A 20,891-nucleotide genomic window follows, 5' to 3' on the forward strand; every position below is an offset into this window, starting at 1 on the left:
GCACTGAGCGGGGTGTTCCCCTCACAGATGGGAGGTTAGCTGGACGAAGAGCAGCCGAGTCGTCTGTTTGCATTTATACATCACAAACTGTTCAATAAAGGACATTTTCCAGTTTCACTGAAGTTAACAAACGTTGGAACATTGTTGCTGTTTTGTGTGTAGCTGTGATTGATGCATCACACAAAACTGGTACATTTATGAGGACGTGTTTGTTTTTTTAGTCAAGGAGCAATTTCACTTCACTTTTCAAGCTTAAGGTGGAAGACAACATTTCAGTGCTTCGAACAATAACTCAGAAGAAATGTTGACATTCAAACGTGTTTCCATTTTTCCACCGTAAGAAAAACGAGTGGACATTAATGCTTCAGCTACCTGTGAGTCCATCGATGAAGTGTGTGTGTGTGTGAGAGCTGAGGTGTGTGCCGTGCTTGGATGAAATGTTTAATGCTGCAGAAAGCAGACATGATGGTGTCACAGCTCTGCAACAACATTTTGCAGCTGCGTGGGATCTTTTTGGTAAATTTGGTGTTTTTTAGGGCGCCGAATCCAAAGAATCTCCATGTCCCTCCATCACGTACAGGGTTTTCTGCAAACGTGAAGAGTTTCCATTTAATAAAGCACAACAGCAATGAAAAAAATCTTTGTTTCTGAACACAGATTTCAGTTTAAAAAGGGAAACTGTACGCTTAATTAAACTAGAAACCTGCGAGAAATCCTGACGAGGATTTTAAAAATATTTTTCTGGTTTCAGGGAGTAAAAATCTGTAAGAAACACTCAAGAAAATCATGTGCAGTTGTTTGGTTGCAGACCTGCGGCTAACAGCGCCGGGTCAGATGCTTACCGTTTTATTCCCCCAGGAATATTTTCCCTGCCTACAAAGAAAACAAGCTTTTTATTTTTAGATTTTTTAAATATTAGTGTCATTTAGTTAGTATAACCAATAAGTCTCATGAAAAATAAAGTTACTAAAGCTTTGAGGTAAATGTGGTGCAGTGCGCCCGTGTTCCTCTTTAGACTTGCTTCTGTATCTGTAACTACTAGTTTAATACTGTAACTAGTATTACAGTATTAAACTAAATCAGTACAAACTGAAAGCTGATTTAACTGTAGACTGTATATTAAAGATGGCTGTGGCCACCGTCAAGTCAGGATTTAATTTGTGAAACCCCACAGTGAAGTCTTAAAATGTCTACATGCATCATCACGCGCGCAGCTTCACTCCAAACGAGACAACGAGGTGCAAAATAACATTCATGCAGTTTTAGTAACACCGAGGGCGTAAAGACATCAGCAAAGCGTCAACTGAGGTCAAAGGTTGGTGAGAAATGCAGTCGTTTTCACAGATTCACAATCAAACATCTTTAAACAACCAGAGGAGTCGCCCCCTGCTGGCTGTGAGAAAGAATGCAGGTCGTTCCCTTTTTGACATACTGCCTGAAAATTGTGACGCAGTCACAAAATCTTTGTTCTTTGAAACAAAGCTGCACTAAGTGTCCATGTCTCATGTTGCTGCCTGATTCAGGTGAGGTGAACAGGGTGGAGCCGCAGAGCAGCTGACTGTGATTGGCTGATTATCCACAGGTAAACACAGCACACACTCGTCTTACACAGGAAGTCATTGGCCTCACAGGGGTGCGCAACGAAGCAGACGAATGAGTTATGATGTGCTCAAATATGCTAGAACATAAACATATGCTAATATCTGCAGGGGATAAATGACTTATTTATGGGTTTTTCTGCATTAATCTCTGGCACCCGTTCCACAGATGTCTGACACGATTGGACTTTCATGCTACTTTAGCCATGCAAGCCCCTTTTTACCGGAGGCAGAAAGCCTGAGTTAACAAACCTCACACTGAACAAAGCTGGATGACTGAACTCAACTCAACACTGAACCCTGATCAAACGAGAAGCACAGCTGAGAGTTTGAGATGCTTTTTATTAATGATTATGAGCAAAACTGATCAACAGCAACCATCTGAATCAAAGTGAATTATGGGAGATGAAACTGTGAAGTCCCCTTAGTGGGTGATGATGTCATTAGTTTAGCTGTAGGCATCTTTCTCAGTCTGGGGTTGGCTGGATGGAGCAGCCACTGGGGGTTCAGGGGTCAGTGCAGGCTGAACAGGCTCCGCCCCCGATGCACCTGGAAACCAAAGGAAAAAGAAAAGTCAGAAAGCCGGTTTCCCTTACTCTCTGCTGCGTCACTGCTCTGAGCTGTGAGTCAAAGTTTACAATGATAATCCGATAAACTCTGTAAAGGTGAAGAAAAGTAGATTTAACAGGAAACAGGAAGATTTGAATCGAACAGAGCGCTGAACGAGGCGAAAGGACCTCAGGTGAGACAGCAGAGGAGCAAACTGAGGGCACAGGTGAAACCAGTAGAAACCAGTAGAAATCTCTGTCACCTGTCAGACTCGTCAGTTTGGGTGCCAGTTGGGTCCAGAAGGAGCAGGAGCTCTGACTCAAACCCCGCTGATGATGGAGGTTAGTGCTTAGCTCCAGGTAGGTGGGCGGAGCCTCTGAGGACAGCACTGGCTGCCAGCGGGGCAGAACTGACTCCGCCCACGATCGGGATGGGTTTGGGTTCCTGAGAGCAAAAAAAAAAAATGAATAAATCGGCTCCAGACGCAGGACTCGGAGGTTCGAGCGTTAGCCTCACCCGCTCCGTATGAAGCTGGAGACGTAGGTCATCATGGCAAGAGAGAGGCGCCGATCAGAGGAGGCGAAGCGCTGAGAGCTCATTGGATGATGAGGTGTCCCGAAGGCGAGCTGAACATCCAGAGGAAGGTACACGTCGGCCCTGCAGACACACACAGGAGAGCCTTTTACACCCAACAGCCCCTCTGATGCAGACAGTGTAGGTCACCATCATAACGCTGGGTGAGGTCTGCTGTGAGGAACGGATGGTCCAGGAAGTGACATCGAGGGTTTATCTGTACAACTCCGCCCTCCTTTCAAGTATGTTCTGTGTTAGAGGCGACGGAGGAACATTGATGTTTAGCGTTGAGGTAGAAATGCGCACCTGTCGTGAGCGCTGGAGGCCGGTTGGTGGTACAGGAAGACGCTAGCTCTGTTCTCCGCCCAGTGCCTCGCCATCTGGAGCATGGGACAGATGATGAACAGGTCTCTGCAAAGCAAACACATGAAAGCGTTCACCAGAAACACGACAACAGTGTGTGTGTGTGTGTGTGTGTGTGTGTGTGTGTGTGTGTGCGTGTGTGCGTGTCGGTTCTGACCTGGTGGCGTTGTTGAGCGCTCTGGAGAACAGGTTGTATCCAGCAGCTGAGGGACTGTGATCCAGCGAGTAGAACCACGCCGCCGCCTCCTTCAGCAGCTCATTTCCCGTGGCTCCGCCCAGCGAGCGGCTCAGAGCCTCGTAAAACGCCGTCTTGCTGTCAGCTCTGCCCTGCAGAGACTCAAAGTCCTGATGAAAATTATGCCGCCGTTACTTTCTTAAACTGAACCTCTTGAGTAGATTTACAGGTAGTTTAAGCGTGACCTCTGACCTTTATCTTGCGAGCACGGCTGATCAGACCATCGTGCGCTGATGTTCCCAGCAGCAGGTCCACTCTGTGGAAGGACGACCGAGAGACGGACTGACGGACCGGAGACCAGGACTGAAACGGCCCGCTGACCGCCAACAGCTGCGGGGCGAACACAGCGCAGGTGAGACACGTGACACGAGGACTTGCACCAGCGCAAACTGTCCAGGACGTCTACCTTTGTCTGAGCGGCGTTGAGCGTGTGGACAGATGACGCTCTGAGGCAGGCCGCGAGGTCAGAGGTCACACAGCCGAGCTCCTTGGCCAGATCGAGGGCCTGACGTCTGGAGGTGGACGGAGTCTGAACCAGTGATGGAGAAAACGCTGACCCGCCCTGCAGGAGGAGATAAAAGCGATGAAGAACTTTGAGGTTGGCTCGTGGTCATCGTTCCTCTTCAGAGCATCTGCTCCACTGCTGATAAAACAACTGTTAGTCTCCGCCTGCTGTCTGGAGGAAGGAAGGACGACTCGAGGTCTCACCATCAGCATCATCCTCTGGAACAGAGGACGAGACGAAGACAGGAGGTGAAGGCTGGTGATGTCAGCACCACCACGCTCCGCCCCCACCGTCACTCTGCTGTTGTCTCCGCCCATCAGCCAGATGTGGTCTTTGACCCAGCGCAGCGCTGCCTCCTGGTCCGAGAGGCCGTAGTTACCATGGAGACCAGACTCACCTGGAGAAAGGGGTGGACAGGAGGCCAGGTGAGTCATTTAGCGTGTACGTTTTTCTCTCTTTCTTTGTTTTTAAGTCACCTGTGCTCAGGAATCCCAGCGCCGCCGTCCGGTAACTCGCTGTTACCACGACGATATTACCCATAGCAGCGAGGATGGAGCCATCCAACAGTCCTGGGTTCTCATTGGCTGAAGGGTTGAAGAAGAAAACCAGGACTGGAACACGCCCCCTCTGGTTTAACAGCAAACAACAGAAAAAATGTGATCAAAGAAAATTAAACGTGAATAAATGAAATAACGAGTGCGCTGAGTTTTCACCAGGTCAGCAGGAGTGAAGATGTTGAGGTAGAGACAGTCCTCACTGGAGGCTGCAGAGGCTACGTCACCAGGCTGGATGCAGCTGGGGCTGACGGGTGAAGAGATAAAGATGATCATTGATCGGGTTAATTCATACCTGGAATCTGCCGATGGACAATGCCACTTCCTGTACAGGTGAGGCCGCTGTTTTTCACTATATCCTGGTTGTGGGTGCCTTGGGTGACCACGTGCTGTAGGACAGGCGTTTGTGGTCACACGGGTAGTTACCGTGGTTTGGTGGCGTCCCAGGTTCCCATCCACTCAGCCGGCTGAGCTGCTTCAAAGCGGAGCGATCCTATTGGAGGACGAGCGTACGGGACTCCGAGGAACTGAACGACTGTCCTCCTGTCTGATGCCAGTGCTGTTTCCACGGCGACGCCTTGCAGCACCCCCTGGCCCGGGATAGAAACGGACGTCTGTGACAGCTCTGAGAAAACACCGCGTCTCAGGTACACCTGGGGGGCGGGCTCTCTCACGACCAGTCGACAGGAAGACGAGGCGGGGGATTCAGGGGCGGAGCTTAGGCCACAGACTATTGTGTCAGGGTACAGAACGCAGCGCGTGGCGGACTCCACCTCACTGAGTGACACAGCTGCACAAGACTCCGCCTCCTGGCAGGCTGATGGGAAGCAGAGCAGAGTCAGGATCTGACAGTGAGGTACACCAAAGAGTAGTTAAAAACCCCCACATATGGTTACCATGGAGACACCAGTCCCTGGTCATATCTCTGTCATCGGCGACATCACGGCTCACGTGGATGACATCATAGGTAGAGAGAGACGGGTCAACGAGGACTGAAGAGTCGGCGAGGAGACTCCAGTCGTCCAGCGAAACTGTGAAAAATACTCAGGGGTGAGCGATAAAAGAAGTAATGGCAGTACTTTAAGTACTTTTGACAGTATTACTGCGAGTATCTGCATGTGGGTGGAGTCTTACTGTTGGTTTTGGTCAGTGGCAGGCTGAACGGAGGACAGAGAGCAGGAGACGGACTCCACTGATTCACTGCAAAGCAGAACACAGCCTTTATTCACACAGAGCTTCGCCTCCTTCAGCCTCATGTTCAGATAAACTGAAGGCCTGCTGCCTTAAAGTGTGTGTGTGTGTGTGTGTGTGTGTGTGTGTGTTTTCAGTACCGGGTTTCTGATACCAGCCAAAGGGGTCCGGTGTGGTCTTCACTGCTGATGGTCTGCAGTCCTGAGTCCTCCAGGTCGTCACGTCGTCTTCGCTGCAGGTCTGAACCCCGAGACTAATCAGAGCTAAACACACCACATCAGAGCCTCCTGCACACACACACACACACACACACACACACACACACCAGCGTTGATGTCCCTCATTTTGCCTGCTCTTTGCCGACGTTGTGCACAGAGTGGGTCTGACTGGTCTGACTCCACTGAGGTGAATAATTTACTGGATGCTCATCGTGTTATATTCAGTTTACTGAGGTCACAGACGGCTTAAGCTGTAAGACTTCTACAAAGTCATGTTGCAACCAGAAGAGTTACCGTTATAAAGTATGAAGATTAAAAAACAACGCTCATACAGCTTTATGGATACCTCTGGATTTGGTGTCACCGACAAAGCCGACGCCACGGCAGCAGGGATCCTCGTCGCAACGGCGCTCGCACTCCATGAACCTGCAGCAGATCCAACACACTGAGGTTTTACTATTTAAAGTATTTTCTGAAACCTTTCAACACGAGACCAAACACATTTTGTTGTGTGTGTGTGTGTGTGTGGGTTACCCCTCAGACAGCGGTGTGTTTTCTCCCAGGCTGACTCGGCTGCGTACAGAGTAAGAAACCATCTTCTTGAAGGAAACCCTCTCATAGAAGCTCTTCACTGGTCCAGACAGAGCGACTAAATGCACACACACACACACACACACACACACACACACACACACACACACACACACACACACGGTGTTTAAAAACAGCAGGAGCAGCTATGAAGTCATGACAGTGACTCTCTGAGCTCCCCTCTTTACCCTTCTTGCTGTAGGTGTTGTTGGGCGCTCTGTCCAGCAGGGGGCTGCAGGGTCGTCTCAGAGGTTTATCGTAAGCTCCACAAACTCTGCTGTCCGGATACAACGAGCAGCTGAAGAAACCTGCCGAGTCAGCATCTCTGAGGTCAGCAACCGAGCACTGCGGCTCCTCGTCACAACCTGAAACCACACAGCGTCTCAGGACTGATGGAGGAAACCGCCGACGTGATGCCAGCGTGACCTGAAAGACTGAGGCAGCTGTCCCGACACAGGCACTAACCCGTCCGAGCATTTTTCAGGGGTTCCAGCGTATAAACAGCATGGCTAATGACCTCCACATGCAGAGAACTGAAGCTGCTACATTATTGGTCAATTGGACTTTTACAACAAGCAGAACCCAGAAAACCAGAATCTCCATTTTTGTATTCAGGACGAGAAGACAGCTTCACATACGCGTGAGACACCAGAGCTGTGCCTGCTGGGAGTTGTAGTTGTTCTTGTTGAGCCAGAAGGAGAGAGTGGGGAGCTTCCTCTGAGGATCCACGAGAACGTCGTCCTCAGACAGAGACGCAAACTTCAGCTGAACTGAAGCTGCAACACAAACAGAGCCCATAAAAGCATCAGTGACACGTCGCCAACCATCCAACAGAAACTTCAGACTTTTGCTCTGTTTGTACAAACCGTCCAGAGGAGGGCTGAGCTCAGCTGCAGCACACGAAGAAGAACCAGAACCGCCGTCGGCCGAAGCTGCATCACAACAACAAACAAGCAGAACTGAGACAAACAGTGTCGTCAGCGAGTGACTTAAATGAATTATTTTAGCACATTTTTGAGTCTTTCTGAGAGAATAACAGTAACTGACAGTCGCCTCAGTTTTATTTTGAAACTTTAGTTGTCCCTTCCTGTCTCATGGTTTCATTACTGGATAGCTCTTTGTGGTGGTCCTTTTTGATCTGAGAACTGATAATCATTTCTAATATCTGGTCTACCTGTTCCATAGGGGGCGCTCTTGAGCTTGTTTATGTTTATTCAGCCATCAATGCTGTTTCAGTATAAATACATATGTATATACATAGTGGGCACTTTTCACAGCTTCACTGTTTCACAGATTTTTTTTGGTGCAATTTTGCACATTTTTTTTTTTCACAGCACATTGTGTTTTGCGTCCTGATTGGCTGTAGACCATTTTCAATCAGTCTCGTGCCGTGTCTCCTGTACAGTACAGAATCCACCCAGCTTGTCAAATTTACATAAATCTTCGCTAGCAGAAGACGACAAACACAACAGTGTCGACGTCAAAGGATTATAAGGCGCGTTAAGTGAAACCAAACAGTCACGTAACTCAAACTTTGCTCAACTCGTTCAGTACTGCCAGTCTGGTCTTTTTTTCTTGCAGGTGTAAATAATTATTCTGGTGTAATTGTAGCCAGTTTCTCCCACAGCAGCTCTGCTTCCTCAGAGAGGAGCTCGTCCTGCAGCTGGTTTATCGGCAGTCCTGCTCTGGAGATCTGCTGTGGCCTGTGGTTCACCCAGCTCACAGAATGAGGACCGCCTCTCTATCAGACACCCGACAGCAGAGCTGGAGAGACAGCTGATCATAGGTCTCTGTATGCATTTGTCATGAAGTGCTAAAATATGTCCTCTAACAGGTACCAGTGTTCAGGTAGATGGCTTGGAAGCTGATGATGGAGGCCTGATAGTCCTTCCTGTTCTTGCTGTCAGCTGGCAGAGCAGAATCAGCTGGAAGGAGGAAACAGGAAGTGCTTTAGTCGCGTGGTTACCTGTTTTATGAGTGACGGATTTTAGCCGTGACTTGATTTTTCTTACTGATGGTGAACTCCTGTCCTCCAAAGTCAAACATGAAGCTGCGCTGCTGCTCGTTGTAGGTAAGCCCCGCCCCGCAAGTGCGTTTGGCCGCTCCCTGACCAATCACATCCCAGTCCCGGTCCCCGCACGTCAGCACTGATGGAGCTCTCAACCAGCCACAGAGTAGGGACCCTGACAGAGAGAAGACGACACGAGGCGCTCTCATTCATCAGCTATCACCTGTCCGTGTCTCCATGGTCTCCATGGTAACATACCTCCCTCCAGGCTGTTCTGGTTGAGGATGAATCCGTCGCAGCAGGTGTCGCGGCTGCAGCCGTCCTGACAGAAACGATGAGCGTCGGAAAGAGAGGTCCGCCTGGAGGAGAACACCTGAGTCCTGAACACACCTGAGACCGCCTTCATCATCCTCATCCTCACAAAACTGTGCTGCTGCTGCGAGGAAAACTCTGCACCTGAAGCACACACACCAGACTGAGCACACAGGTACACGCAGCTGCAGCACACCTCACATGGCTCTGATGATAGCAGTACCTTTCTTCCTGATGACCAGCAGATCTGAAGCTCCGCCCCTCACTCTCAGATAGCAGCTTAGCGAATCAAACAGCTCAGCCTGAGCATTACCCAGAAAACCTCTGGCCTAAAAAAAATTTGTGTTTATTTATGTAAATCTGTTATTTCTAAGGATGTGTGTTTATGTGTGTGTGCAGGTGTGTGTAGGTGTGTACCTGCTGGGAGGTGTTGCAGTGTGTGTTCAGGCTGTGTGTGCTGTACAGTTCACACTGAGTCTGGCTGTTGAACAGCGCCACATGGTGGCAGGAAGGCTGTGCTGCACACGCTGTGAGAGAAACAGCAGCAGTGTTGATGAGTTTTTACACCACAAACCAAAAATCCTCCAGAGTTACAGGTCAGATCGCTGAGGCTGGATCCAGAGCAGGAAAATAAGAGACACGTGCATTACCCCGGACACAGGCAGGGAGGTCAGAGGTCATCGTCTGCAGCACTTCAGCATCTGCAGCTCCAACAATCAGGTCTGATGTGGGAACAGCTTGAAACCTGCTGAGGACTGCAACACGCAACACACACACACACACACACACACACACACACACACACACTAAAGAGAACGCTCAAAAACAAACTTGTGAACAGCTGCTCTCTGATTGGCTGCTACATCTTCACCTGAGCACTCGTCATCAGTCAGAACCTTGTCACTGCTGCTCCACTCGAGCTCCACCCCCTCGCTGTTGAAGCACCTCCACCTGCCCGCGAGGACATCCGGCTGCGCTGGCAGGAAGTCACCTCGCCGCGAACACCGCAGGCCCCGCCTCTGGCACTCGGTCACACCTGATGCACGCATACACAAACACAAAGTGTTCGACACTCACGCGTCTCTCTATTAAGGTTTGATGGTCAGACTTAAGAGATCTTTAACGAGTTTGTAAAACATGCAGTTTTCAATACTTTTAGAATAAAATGACAGAAATATTTCGAGCCATCTGAGGAAGATAGAATGAAACATGAATATAATAAACACATTAACAGGAAGTGGCTTCATGATGTAGTTTAAACTTTCGCCTAAAACACGAAATCTCCCGGTTTGGTTTCAGTCACGTAATAAATGAATCCTGGTTTAAAAACACTCACATTCCTTGACAGATGATGCTCCAGCAGGTGACGACCCTGTGGGACACCTGTTGCAGAAGTCCCGCCCCTCTTCGTCCTGATAGGTCCCCTGAAGACACAGATGACACACCCCCTCCTGGGAGAAACTGCCAGCAGGACAAACGACTGGAAACAGAGAAACTAGACTGAGTTACGGGACAAACAGACGACTGCAGAGACGGGGGGGGGGCACACCTCTTACCGAGCTCCAGGTGAAGACACACCTGATTTTATTCTGATATAATTCAATTCTCAATTCAATTCTTTATTTATTTGTCACATGTAGTTATAGCTGGTACAACATACAGTGAAATGTTTTTTCTGGCTAAAAAAGTACTCCCCCCGACTGTGCAAACATGCTAAAAAGGATTTTACATAAGCTAAGAAAAAAAGGAAAAGAAACAAAAGTTAAAAGTAAAAAAATATATAAAAAAACAATGTAAAAGTCCATATGTTTGTGCTTATAAATATATATCCATGACGTGCAAGATATTGCACTGTAATGAGTTGAATGAGAAGACTATAAAAATATACATATTTACATAGTACAGATGTATATAATAAGGTACGGATAAGGTTCAGAGAAGAAAGATAAAGTGCAAATTATGTACTGTGTGTGAGATTGTCCATCATGTTGTCCGGTTTGTGTTTTGGTTGAGGAGTCTCACAGTTTGTGGGTAAAAACTCCTCCTGAACCTTTCTGTTCTTGTTTTCAGGCTACAGAGGCGCTTCCCTGACCTCAGTGGCCTGAACAGTTTATGGGCGGGATGGCTAGAATCCCTAATGATCCTGATGGCCCTGGATCTGCACCTTTCAGCATAGATGTCCTGCAGTGCTGGTAGAGATGTTCCCATAGTGCGTTCAGCTGTGCGCACAACCCTCTGCAGGGCTTTCTGTTGCTGTACTGTGCAGTTCCCGTACCACACCATGATGTTGTTGCACAGGATGCTCTCAATGACACCAGTGTAGAATCTCCTCTGTATATTCTTGGAGATCTTAAACCTCTTTAGACGCCTCAGGTGATAGAGGCGCTGTCTGCCTTTACTAATGAGGAAGTCCGTGTGTGTACTCCAAGTGAGGTCCTCGTTGATGTGGACACCGAGGTATTTGAAGTTGGAGACTCTCTCCACAGGGGTTCCATAGATCTGAATTGGGGTGTGAGTTTTCTCTCCTCTCTGTCTTCTAAAGTCGATCACCATCTCCTTTGTTTTACTGATGTTCATGGAGAGGTGATTTGCCACACACCACTTTGCTAGTCCATCCACCTCACTCTGGTAGGCCGTGTCGTCGTTCCCAGAGATGAGTCCCACCACCACTGTGTCGTCAGCAAACTTCACAATGGAATTAGTGGGGTGTCTGGTCGTGCAGTCCGCGGTGTAGAGGGAGTAGAGAAGGGGGCTCAGTACACATCCCTGGGGGGCCCCTATGTTCAATGAGAGTGTATGGGAGTACACATCCCCTATTCTCACTGACTGTGGTCTCGTGGTCAGGAAGCTATAAATCCACCTGCACAAAGATGTACTGAATCCCAGATCTTGGAGCTTACCCGAGAGGGTGTGGGGAACTATGGTGTTGAATGCTGAGCTGTAATCTATAAACAGCATTCTCACATAGTTCCCACATCCCTCATCTAGATGGCTTAGTGTGGTATGCAGGACCTGTGCTACAGCATCTCCGGTAGATCTGTTTGTCCGGTATGCAAACTGCAGTGAGTCGAAGTCGGGAGGAAGGAGGGAACTGATGAAGGGTTTCATGAGCCTCTCAAAACACTTCATCACTACAGATGTTAGGGCTACTGGGCGATAATCATTTAGGCTGGCTGGGCGGGTGTTCTTCGGGATCGGAACAATCACTGATGTTTTAAAGCAGGTGGGGACTACCTGCTGAGCCAGAGAGGCATTGAAGATGCTAGTGAAAACTGTGGTCAGCTGATCTGCACATACTCTTAGCACACGTCCCGGTATGCTATCTGGTCCCGCTGCCTTCCTGCAGTTTGTTGCCCTCAGAGCTCTCCTCACATCATGTTCAGAGAGTATCAATGGTGCTGGTTCAGCAGCGGGGGCAGGTGCGGAGCTCTGAATTGCTGCCACAGCAGGCACCTCGAAACGCGCAAAAAAGGCATTGAGGTCGTCAGCTAATTCTGGTTTCATACATCTCACAGTGCTGGGTTTATAATCTGTGATTTTTCGTAGCCCGTCCCATATACGTCGGGAGTCACCGTGTTGGAAATGCGACTCCACATTGTCCTTATAGCGCCTCTTAGCCGCTTTCACAGTCTTCCTTAAACCATAAGAAGCTGCTTTGTAGCTGGTCATATCACCCGATGTGAGCCCATTTTTATAGGCAGTGGTCCGTGCTTTGAGAGCTCTCCTGACAGTAGAGTCAACCCAAGGTTTTTGGTTGGGAAAAATCCGGATTGTAGCCGAGGGGATGATGGTATCCACTAGCATTCCAATGAAGCTAATCGCTGTGTCCGCGAACTCGTCAATGTTTACGGAAGTATCCTGGAATACATCCCAGTCTACGTCACCGAGTGCGTCCTGCAGCGTCGCCTCTGATTGGACAGTCCAGCGTCTGACCTTTCGCGTCACCGGGGCTTCCTGATGAAGCCTTTGTTTATATTCCGGTGCGAGTAAGATGGCGGCGTGGTCTGATTTCCCAAAAGCCGGTAGAGAGATGGCTTTGTAGCTGCCTTTAAAAGAACTGTAACAGTGGTCCAGCGTGTTGTTGCCTCTGGTGGGACAGGTGACATGCTGGTGAAAGTTAGGCATGACCTGTTTTAATTTAGCCCTATTAAAATCCCCCGCCACGATGAGGGCGGCGTCTGGATGTTTAGCCTGATGGCCGCTCAACACATCATGGAGGTCCGATAGCGCCTTGTTGTTGTCCGCTTGTGGCGGGATGTAAATCGCAGAGATGATCACAGCAGTGAACTCCCTGGGGAGATAGAATGGCCGACAGAGAATGGTGAGAAGCTCCAGGTGGGGTGAGCATGACCGGGACAGGACCGTGATATTCCAAGGGTTACACCATCTGTTATTGACCATAAAGCAAACCCCTCCACCCCGCAATTTACCGGACTCCGCGGTTCTATCCGTGCGGAAAACAGAGAATGATTCCGCCGGGGTTATCGCGTGGTCCGGCACAGAGCTGGTCAGCCAGGTTTCAGTCAGGCAGAAGATGTTGCAGTCCCTGATGTCTCGCTGGTACCTGGTTCTCGCCCTAATATCGTCCAGCTTGTTCTCAAGTGACTGGACGTTGGCTAGCAATATGCTAGGCAATGGAGGACGGTGTGCTCTGGTACGCAGCCTGTTCCGGACCCCTGCTCTTCGTCCCCTGTGTTGCCGTCTCCTTTGACTCCGGCGACCTCTGGGGTCATTGTTCTCATCACGGAGGATCTCTTTCGGCCACGACGTTGTATCAAGCACCGTAGCAGAGGTAAGTGGGAAGTATTGTCCTATGTCCAGTAGTGTGCCAAGGTCATATTGAGTCAGACCTTGTGCAGCACGAGCAAAAGCCACAAGGATCAAACGTGGCTCAAACTATGGGCACCAAAGTTTGAGTGAAGGAGATCCCACACTCTGAAACACTCTGCGGTCCAGAGTCTGGATGTCTGAGCTGAACAGAGACTCACCACAGCCCTCGCTGTCGCTGTCCAGATGGTAACCACGGGAACAGCCGAAGCTCGGTGTAGTCACAGAAACCAGTTTGGGCTCTGATGACAACACGGAGCGCAGAATTCCCTGAAGTCCCTCCAGAAGTCTGGACTCATTCAGGAAGACACCTGCAATAATAAAAATAAACTCAAAATGTAATTTTATGAGAAAAAAGTTTTCTAGAATAAAACCAAATTTGTAGCCATTTAAACGATTTCACTCATTGTGCTAAACTTTAGACCCTGTGATGCCATCAAAGGTCGTAACAGGTCAACAGGTCGTTGAATTGAAATTTAAATACTCGATGAGCTAAAAAGTTTCCAGTGGATGTCTCCGTCTTATTTACATGCTTTTATTCTTGGGCTCAACTAGAGCAGCTTTGCATCGTCCTCGATTTGAAATGAGCTGTTTAAGCTCCTCCCAACTGTCTCCTGATTGGCTATTAAATGTAAACGTCAGGGTTGAAAAGAATATGAGTTTGACCTCTGCGCTAAAAAAAACAGTGAAATCATGTGAAAGTCCAAAAATAAATGGGTCACAGTGGTTATGGCCATCTTTTGTATACAGTCTATGGTTTGCTCACCAACGTCATGGAGGTCTGGGAGGTCAGAGGTCGGGAGGTCATAGAGAGCAGCGCTCCATCTCACCATCAACCTCAGCGAGTCGTCACCGTCACACTGCAGAGTCACCGAGGAGTCGTCACATAGCGACACAGCGCGGCCTGATGAGGGAAGCTACACACACACACACACACACACACAATGAGACCTGCATTCTGCATCACCAACACTAGAGAAAATGAATATACAGACTGTAAACAGTCAGTATTAGGAAAAGAAGGCATGGTGCAGGTAAGGTCACCTGTGCAGAACAGAGCCCCCTGCTGGTCACTGTGTTGAACAGCAGAGACTGTAACCGGCTGATCTGAGAGCAGGCCGAGGGCAACACCCAGAGCTGCGTGGAGGACACGGACTGCGGAGGCCGAGAGACTGAACAACAGAATAAAGGTTGATTTTAAAAAGAGCAAAATAGAAAACGGGTTTGCTTAAAAGCAGTGTAGCCCTTCAAGGGGGTCAGAGGTCAGGCGTCTCACTTTGACAGGCGCCGCTCAGCGGCTTCTGGTCTCCATCCCATCTCCGACTCGCAGTCTCACACAGGAAACTGCTGATAGCAAGTGAGTTCTGGTAGCCATGGTAACAAGTAAGGTCACAGCTCTGGCGTCCATCAGCTGGTAGGCGGCACACCAGCGCACCATGGGTAATGATGGGGGTGGGGCACAGAGGACCTGGAGAAGGCATATACCATCAGAGCCAAGCCACTTCCTGTTGATCCTACGGTTACTGTGATAGTAACAATTCACGCAGAGGGCGCTGATGAGCTGCGAGTGAGGTTCATCAACACAAACTGACACAGGAAGGAAATGCACCATCCCGCCACAGAGCTTAGCTAGTTCTTACGGTCACATGATGGCGTGCGGCCTGTCTGTCGAGATGTTCTCGTCCCGCCCACTTCTTGTCCATTCTCGGAGACACACCAGCAGGAAGTGACATCACACTGAAGAGGAGTGAAGGAGCCATCAGGGCGACACTGGAGTCCTTGTAGCTGACACCAGCTGGGACCTGAACGCACCACACAGTTTGCAGCGTCAAACAAGACAGTGAATGCATCACTAAGAGGAGTGTGTGTGTGTGTGTGTGTGTGTGTGTGTGTGTGTGTGTGTACATGTCAGCTGTCCTGTTGCGTTTGGTGTTGCCGTTTGTATCGTCCCTCCGCTCAGAGGGTTCACACACCAGCCTGCAGCGCCCCCTGTCTGCAGCACCGAGAAACGACCGTCCTGAAACAAACATGCACACACACACACACACACACACACACACACACACACACACAGTTTAGATGGTTACAGTTAGAGCTTATTTATTTATATAGCACATTTAATCACAACAGGAGCGTTGACCAAAGTGCTGCACAAGAATACAACATACCTAATAAAATAACACCAAATATGAATTAACAAATAACTCTCATGCTGTATTAAAAGCCGGTAAATAAAAATGTGTTTTCAGATAAGAGTAAGAGCCCTTAGATGAAATCCAACTTTATCTAAGTAAAGGCAGTTTGAGCAGCTGAAGGTTGGAAAACACTGAAAGCTACTTTCAGCTGCTCTCCTGCCACAGACGTCAGCTCCACATCTTTGATTTTGTTTTGACCGGACGCCCTTCCTGACAACACCCCAACGAGGATTTGAGTCTCCGGCTGGAATCCAACCAGAAAGTATTTTTCTTGGTTTGTTTCTCTACAAAAGTCATATTCAGTGGTTTCACTGGTCTTTACGCCCCACCTGCAGTAGCTCTGTTGTTCTCATCAGAATCTCACAGTTGCTGAGACAGATGTGACAAAGTTTAATCCCTGTCAGCTTGCTGGGAAAAGGGTGTATGCATGTTTGTGGGCTAATACCTGCTCACAGGTTGGGTGGTAAGGTGAGGAGATGGTGATGTCAGAGCCTTTCATCCAACCGGAGAGCAGGGAGCGAGCCTTTGCTCTCTGACAGCGAGTCAAACCTGCAGGGAAACAAACACACAAAGGTTATGATTGCAACAAAGACTGAGGTGGATAAGTGAACTTTGTGTGTGTGTGTGTGTGTCAGTGTGTGTGTGTGTGTGTGTGTGTGTGTGTGTTACATTTGGGCAGGCTGAGCGAGCGGCTGGTCAGAGAATCAGAGATGTACTGTCCGTCTTCATCGACACACCAACACTGACCTGAAAAACACATTTATTCTGTAAAAAAGTGTGTGTGTGTGTGTGTGTGTGTGTGTGTGTGTTTGTGTGTGTCAGAGAGACAGACCTGTGCTGTGGTAACACTGCGTGAGCAGCCAGCGTCCGTCGGCGTCACACTGAGGAGTAAACGGCTGGTACGAGCGACGCTGACGAGGCAGCAGCATCTGAACAGCTGAGCAGGAAGAAGACCAGCGTCAGTGCGACGACACGAAGGTGGGACACGCCTCTTTGTTTATTCAGATAATTAAGGAAAATGTGCTCGAGGAACGTTTTCTCTGTCTTTCAGCTCTTTGTCATTTTGTTCATCTGGATCCTTTGAGGCCTTTTTTAAAATTGTGCTTGTGTGACTCTCGGTGTGACCCGAAACTCTGGCTGATTGTGACCCACACCCAGTTTCACACCTTGGCTCAGGCAATTAGAGGATCATCAGGGGGTCCTTTGTCCCTCTGTGGGGGGAAACTCCCACTAGGTTTAAATCTGGGACTCTCCACCATTTGACCTTAGAACTGAAGAAGCTTCTCGGATGAGAGCTGAAACGTCTTCAAGCAACTTAAAGAAGTCCAGACGCTTTTCTTTGCAAGCTCCTTAGACTTGTGTGACTCTCGTTTAACCCTGGAGAACCAATGGGGTCGGCTCCAGGGTTAAAACCTGCACAAGGTTCAGGTCCAGTTAGAAAATGATCAAACTTTTCTTTTGTTTTGTTGTTTTAGTGCCTTGAGAACAGTTCCTGGGACTACAGGAAGCACGACCGTAACTACATTTTTATTCCACAATAAAAGTATTTTTATATATTGATTTAAATCCTTTTGAAAGTCTGTGACTCACTGGAGAAAGCAGCCAATCGCAGAGCAGCTCTGGGGCGCCTCAGTAGCGTCTCAGAAACTTGCAGTTCCTCCTCTGATTGGCTGATCTGGAGTTCCTCACGGGTCAGACGCAGACCTTCGGCCAGTAGGAATCCATATCCCAGAGGGATGTGGGAGGAGTTAGAGAGCGAGACGATGCTCTTCACTTCCTGTCTGAAGGTCTCGACCTCGGCCGACGCCTGCGAGCACCGACCTGCAGAGACCACAACAGACTCGTCCAGACGGTGGAGGACAAAAACTGCCAAAATCATAACTCATCAAATAAATGTATGTCACATGACCTAAAAATGACTTTTTATCACCTTAGTGCGACATAAGCTGACATTTACTTTTATTTATCTTTGTTTTCATTTCTAGAACATTTATCGTTTATAAATACTTTTGTATTTCTGTATTTTTTCACTGTTTTGTATTTATTTTTTAAAACATTCTTTTTTCTTTTTGCCTGATTTGCAACAAACGTATCGACAGACATGTCGTTCAGTCAGACGACAGCGAGAGAGATGAAGCGCCGAGTTAAAATAACTGTAACCGCCTGAAGACAAAGTTCATTAAGCACAAAAACAATTTGTCACATAAATGAATGAAACAGTTTATGTTTAATGTCTCAAAATTGAGGCTGAACTTTGGGTCTGATTGGACTCAGGCATCAGGTTCGATCTGACCTGCAGAGGATCGAAGCGTCTCTGCTTTTCTCTCTGGACCTGAAACGAAACAACAGAGCATCCTGTAACTTTGTGAACACAAAGTATAAAATACAAAAAACTCAAAACAAGACAAAACCGGATCTTTACAGAAGAACTACTTATAGTTTAGAACTGCTGCAATCTGAGTTTTTTCAAGGTAAAACTCTTGAAGCACTGCTGGAGGAAAAAGCGAGTCCGTGGTTACAGCGTCCGTGCACAGCAGCTGCTCAGAATTCAATCTGATGATGAGCGAGTGTTTAATGATCGCCTGCTGCTTTTACGCTTCTTCTTCCACTTTAAAAAGATTTATTTTTCTTCCTGTTTTTTTATTCCAACATAAAAAATACAAATATCTCTGAGCTGAAATATTTCTGAGTCTTACAGGTGACAGCGCCCCCTGCTGGCCCGACAGTCATTGTCTTCCCCTCAGTGTCCACGCAGAAGCACCGTGAGCCGACGCACTGCAGCGGCAGGAAGTCTCCATCCCGCGAGCACGCCGGGATGTGGATTTCAGCACTGGCCGCCATGTTCGATCTCACCTCGAGGGCCGCCGCCCGCGCTCTCTCACAGGGGGACGGACAGCGAGGTCGTCGAGTGACGGTCCGAGACCCCTTCACCTCCCGCCCCTGAGGGTCAACACACCAACACTCTGCACCCTGACACTGGACCTCCTGGAAAGCACCGCTCTGTGTGCAGCTGGGAACAAAGATGGCCGCCAGGTCATCGTCATCATCCGTGGAGCAGGAGCGCAGCAGAGGAGTGAGGACCTGGAAAATATCAACATTTTTAAGTGATGATGGAGAGAAACTAGATGCGCACGAGTCACCAGAAGATGATGGGATGAACTGGATCGGCAGGTTAGACGCTGATGTTGTTCCAGCTTCTCTTTAAAAGCAGAACCAGGCAGGATGTTCAGGTGTGTGTCACAAATGCACGGCAGCGTAAAAACGTCACCTGTTCCACGGAGGCAGACTGAGAGCTGCTGAGACCCGTCAGCGTCTGCTGGAGGGTGGAGAGGAAGGCGGGGTCCTCCAGGGCTCTGCTGACAGATTGGACCAGGTCCTGGTTCCGCTGCAGGCGGACAGCGAGGCTCTGAGAGGACGGCGGGTCCAGACTGAGAGCTCCCCGAGATCCCACCGCCCCACTGAAGTTGAAAGCTGCTGCGTTTTTCAGGAACTTCCCTCCGAACAGATTCTCCTGGAAGCGCCGGGGGGAGGAGCGAGTCAGAGCCTGCAGAGCCCCGCCCACAGAGGGGAACAGGCCATGCAGGACTTCGACCAGCTGAGACAGAAAAGAGGTGGGGTCAGAGTCCACTGGGAGGAGGTCCCTGAGAGGCTGGAGGAGGGAGAGACAGGAGGCTGGAGGGCTACCAGAGGAGGCCTGAAAAGGAGGCTCAACGGGACCAGAGAAGAGACGGGACAGAGCCAGACGGCGCTGAGAGCGGCAGTCGGCTGGACCTGAACCTGGAGGAGGAGAAAAGATAAACGAGATAAGGCATCAGGAGCTCTGAAGACAGATGCAGAAACTGAGACAAATGAGAAGAAGTGTAAGAAAAATTTGGACACAGAGCTCAAACACTCACTGCAGGTCAGGGAGTCTCCGTGCTGCCGAGTCCCAGGAAGCTCTCTCCCCGCAGGGTCAACGCACCAGCACTGCCCCCCCTGCTGGCACTGTTTGGAGGCGAAGGCTCCTCCGCTCTCACAGGATGGGATGAATACGCTGTTCGCCTCCATCGCTGCTCGCCGCTCCTCCTCACAGGGAGATGGGCCTGAGACAGAGAGCAGGATGGGTGGAGGTCACATACGTGTTTAGACCAGTGTTATCTGATCCAGCCGTCACCTCCTTCTACACTTTTTAAAACGAGATGATGCACGAACAGCAAACTTTCCATGAAGCCGTTCCATTCTACCTCCAACACTGCCAGTGGAGGAGGAAAGCTCTGATATCGCAGCAAGGTGTTTGTCCAGGTGCAACAATGGCCTGACCTCCACAACAACATGAAACACTCGCCTGACTTACACAGTTGGACACGTCACAGTTAACCTACAATAAAACTACTTTAAACTAAATCACAGTCCAAACCAATCCAGCTAACCCAACCAGCTCTGACCAGTGTCTCCACCGTACAGCAGCCATAACTCAGTTTGAAAAGATTGAACCAGCAGGAGACGTTTTTCTAAATAATTTTACATCTGAAGTGTCCGGTGAGGGCGAGGCGGACTCCCAGCATCCTCCTCTGCAGGACTCGGTAGATGTTGGTTTGAGAGAAGGAGTGACCGGAGCGAAGACCAGAGAACGCCGAGTCGTACACCTCAGACAGGAGGAGCTCCACACCTGGGCAGAAAGAGCACACCTTCATCACAGTCACCGCTGTTATCATCATCATCCTTACGGACCTGATGATTCTGTCTGATGAAGATTTTCTTGATGAATAAATACATTTTGTTAGTTTGAGTGTGTGTACCTGTGTTCTCCAGCTCTCGGCCTCGGCTGTCTGAGCAGAAGCAGTAGGAGGAAACCAGCGGGAAAAACTTCCTGAAGCTGCTGAACGTCTCAAAGGCTTCTGGAAACCTGAAACAACAAACACACTCACAGCACCACTTCCTGTTTTATTTTGAAATCTTTGTTTTGCTGCACAGGGGGCTTTAATTCCACCAGTTGTTCTTTTCACCACCAGTTTTCTGCACCACCCGTCACTCTGCTTTCCCATGTTTTCATGTTTGGCTTTGTTTCCCTCACTGTCCCGTTATGATCTTTTATATGCACTATATGACCTCAGACATGGATTCAAGGGTTTTCTGCTCTCTACTGTCTGACTTGTCTCACACTGTTGGTGTAGACATGAGGACACGACTTCA

The 20,891-nt window shown here is 49.0% G+C and overlaps 1 protein-coding gene across 1 annotated transcript in view; it reads right to left on the bottom strand.

The window, feature by feature from the left end:
• Positions 1–1,920: 1,920 nt before the first annotated feature.
• tg (thyroglobulin) overlaps positions 1,921–20,891 on the bottom strand; it is a 31,123-nt gene continuing 12,152 nt past the window's right edge. The window contains exons 9-51 of the mRNA XM_085292836.1: positions 20,498–20,604; positions 20,224–20,367; positions 19,616–19,801; positions 18,988–19,496; positions 18,416–18,800; positions 18,013–18,051; positions 17,310–17,540; positions 16,552–16,656; positions 16,389–16,466; positions 16,165–16,268; positions 15,430–15,541; positions 15,165–15,326; positions 14,801–14,992; positions 14,569–14,696; positions 14,291–14,441; positions 13,686–13,835; positions 10,034–10,177; positions 9,569–9,733; positions 9,348–9,452; positions 9,115–9,224; positions 8,921–9,026; positions 8,644–8,841; positions 8,390–8,560; positions 8,216–8,302; positions 7,244–7,309; positions 7,016–7,153; positions 6,566–6,742; positions 6,321–6,435; positions 6,133–6,212; positions 5,709–5,855; positions 5,512–5,577; positions 5,274–5,408; positions 4,804–5,194; positions 4,537–4,624; positions 4,300–4,450; positions 4,027–4,220; positions 3,725–3,880; positions 3,511–3,648; positions 3,241–3,428; positions 3,027–3,131; positions 2,664–2,804; positions 2,410–2,591; positions 1,921–2,147 (exon numbers count right to left, since the gene is read on the bottom strand). Of these exons, the coding sequence (XP_085148962.1) occupies positions 2,047–2,147; positions 2,410–2,591; positions 2,664–2,804; positions 3,027–3,131; positions 3,241–3,428; positions 3,511–3,648; positions 3,725–3,880; positions 4,027–4,220; positions 4,300–4,450; positions 4,537–4,624; positions 4,804–5,194; positions 5,274–5,408; positions 5,512–5,577; positions 5,709–5,855; positions 6,133–6,212; positions 6,321–6,435; positions 6,566–6,742; positions 7,016–7,153; positions 7,244–7,309; positions 8,216–8,302; positions 8,390–8,560; positions 8,644–8,841; positions 8,921–9,026; positions 9,115–9,224; positions 9,348–9,452; positions 9,569–9,733; positions 10,034–10,177; positions 13,686–13,835; positions 14,291–14,441; positions 14,569–14,696; positions 14,801–14,992; positions 15,165–15,326; positions 15,430–15,541; positions 16,165–16,268; positions 16,389–16,466; positions 16,552–16,656; positions 17,310–17,540; positions 18,013–18,051; positions 18,416–18,800; positions 18,988–19,496; positions 19,616–19,801; positions 20,224–20,367; positions 20,498–20,604 (6,628 nt within the window). The 3' untranslated portion in view covers positions 1,921–2,046. The remainder of the gene's footprint in view (positions 2,148–2,409; positions 2,592–2,663; positions 2,805–3,026; positions 3,132–3,240; positions 3,429–3,510; positions 3,649–3,724; positions 3,881–4,026; positions 4,221–4,299; positions 4,451–4,536; positions 4,625–4,803; positions 5,195–5,273; positions 5,409–5,511; positions 5,578–5,708; positions 5,856–6,132; positions 6,213–6,320; positions 6,436–6,565; positions 6,743–7,015; positions 7,154–7,243; positions 7,310–8,215; positions 8,303–8,389; positions 8,561–8,643; positions 8,842–8,920; positions 9,027–9,114; positions 9,225–9,347; positions 9,453–9,568; positions 9,734–10,033; positions 10,178–13,685; positions 13,836–14,290; positions 14,442–14,568; positions 14,697–14,800; positions 14,993–15,164; positions 15,327–15,429; positions 15,542–16,164; positions 16,269–16,388; positions 16,467–16,551; positions 16,657–17,309; positions 17,541–18,012; positions 18,052–18,415; positions 18,801–18,987; positions 19,497–19,615; positions 19,802–20,223; positions 20,368–20,497; positions 20,605–20,891) is intronic.

Source organism: Mchenga conophoros, linkage group LG11 (genome assembly GCF_057382185.1).
Source record: "Mchenga conophoros isolate Kocher_MC1m ecotype Shallow Benthic linkage group LG11, M_conophoros_male_GT1.1, whole genome shotgun sequence".
NCBI classification, from domain to species: Eukaryota; Metazoa; Chordata; class Actinopteri; order Cichliformes; family Cichlidae; genus Mchenga; species Mchenga conophoros.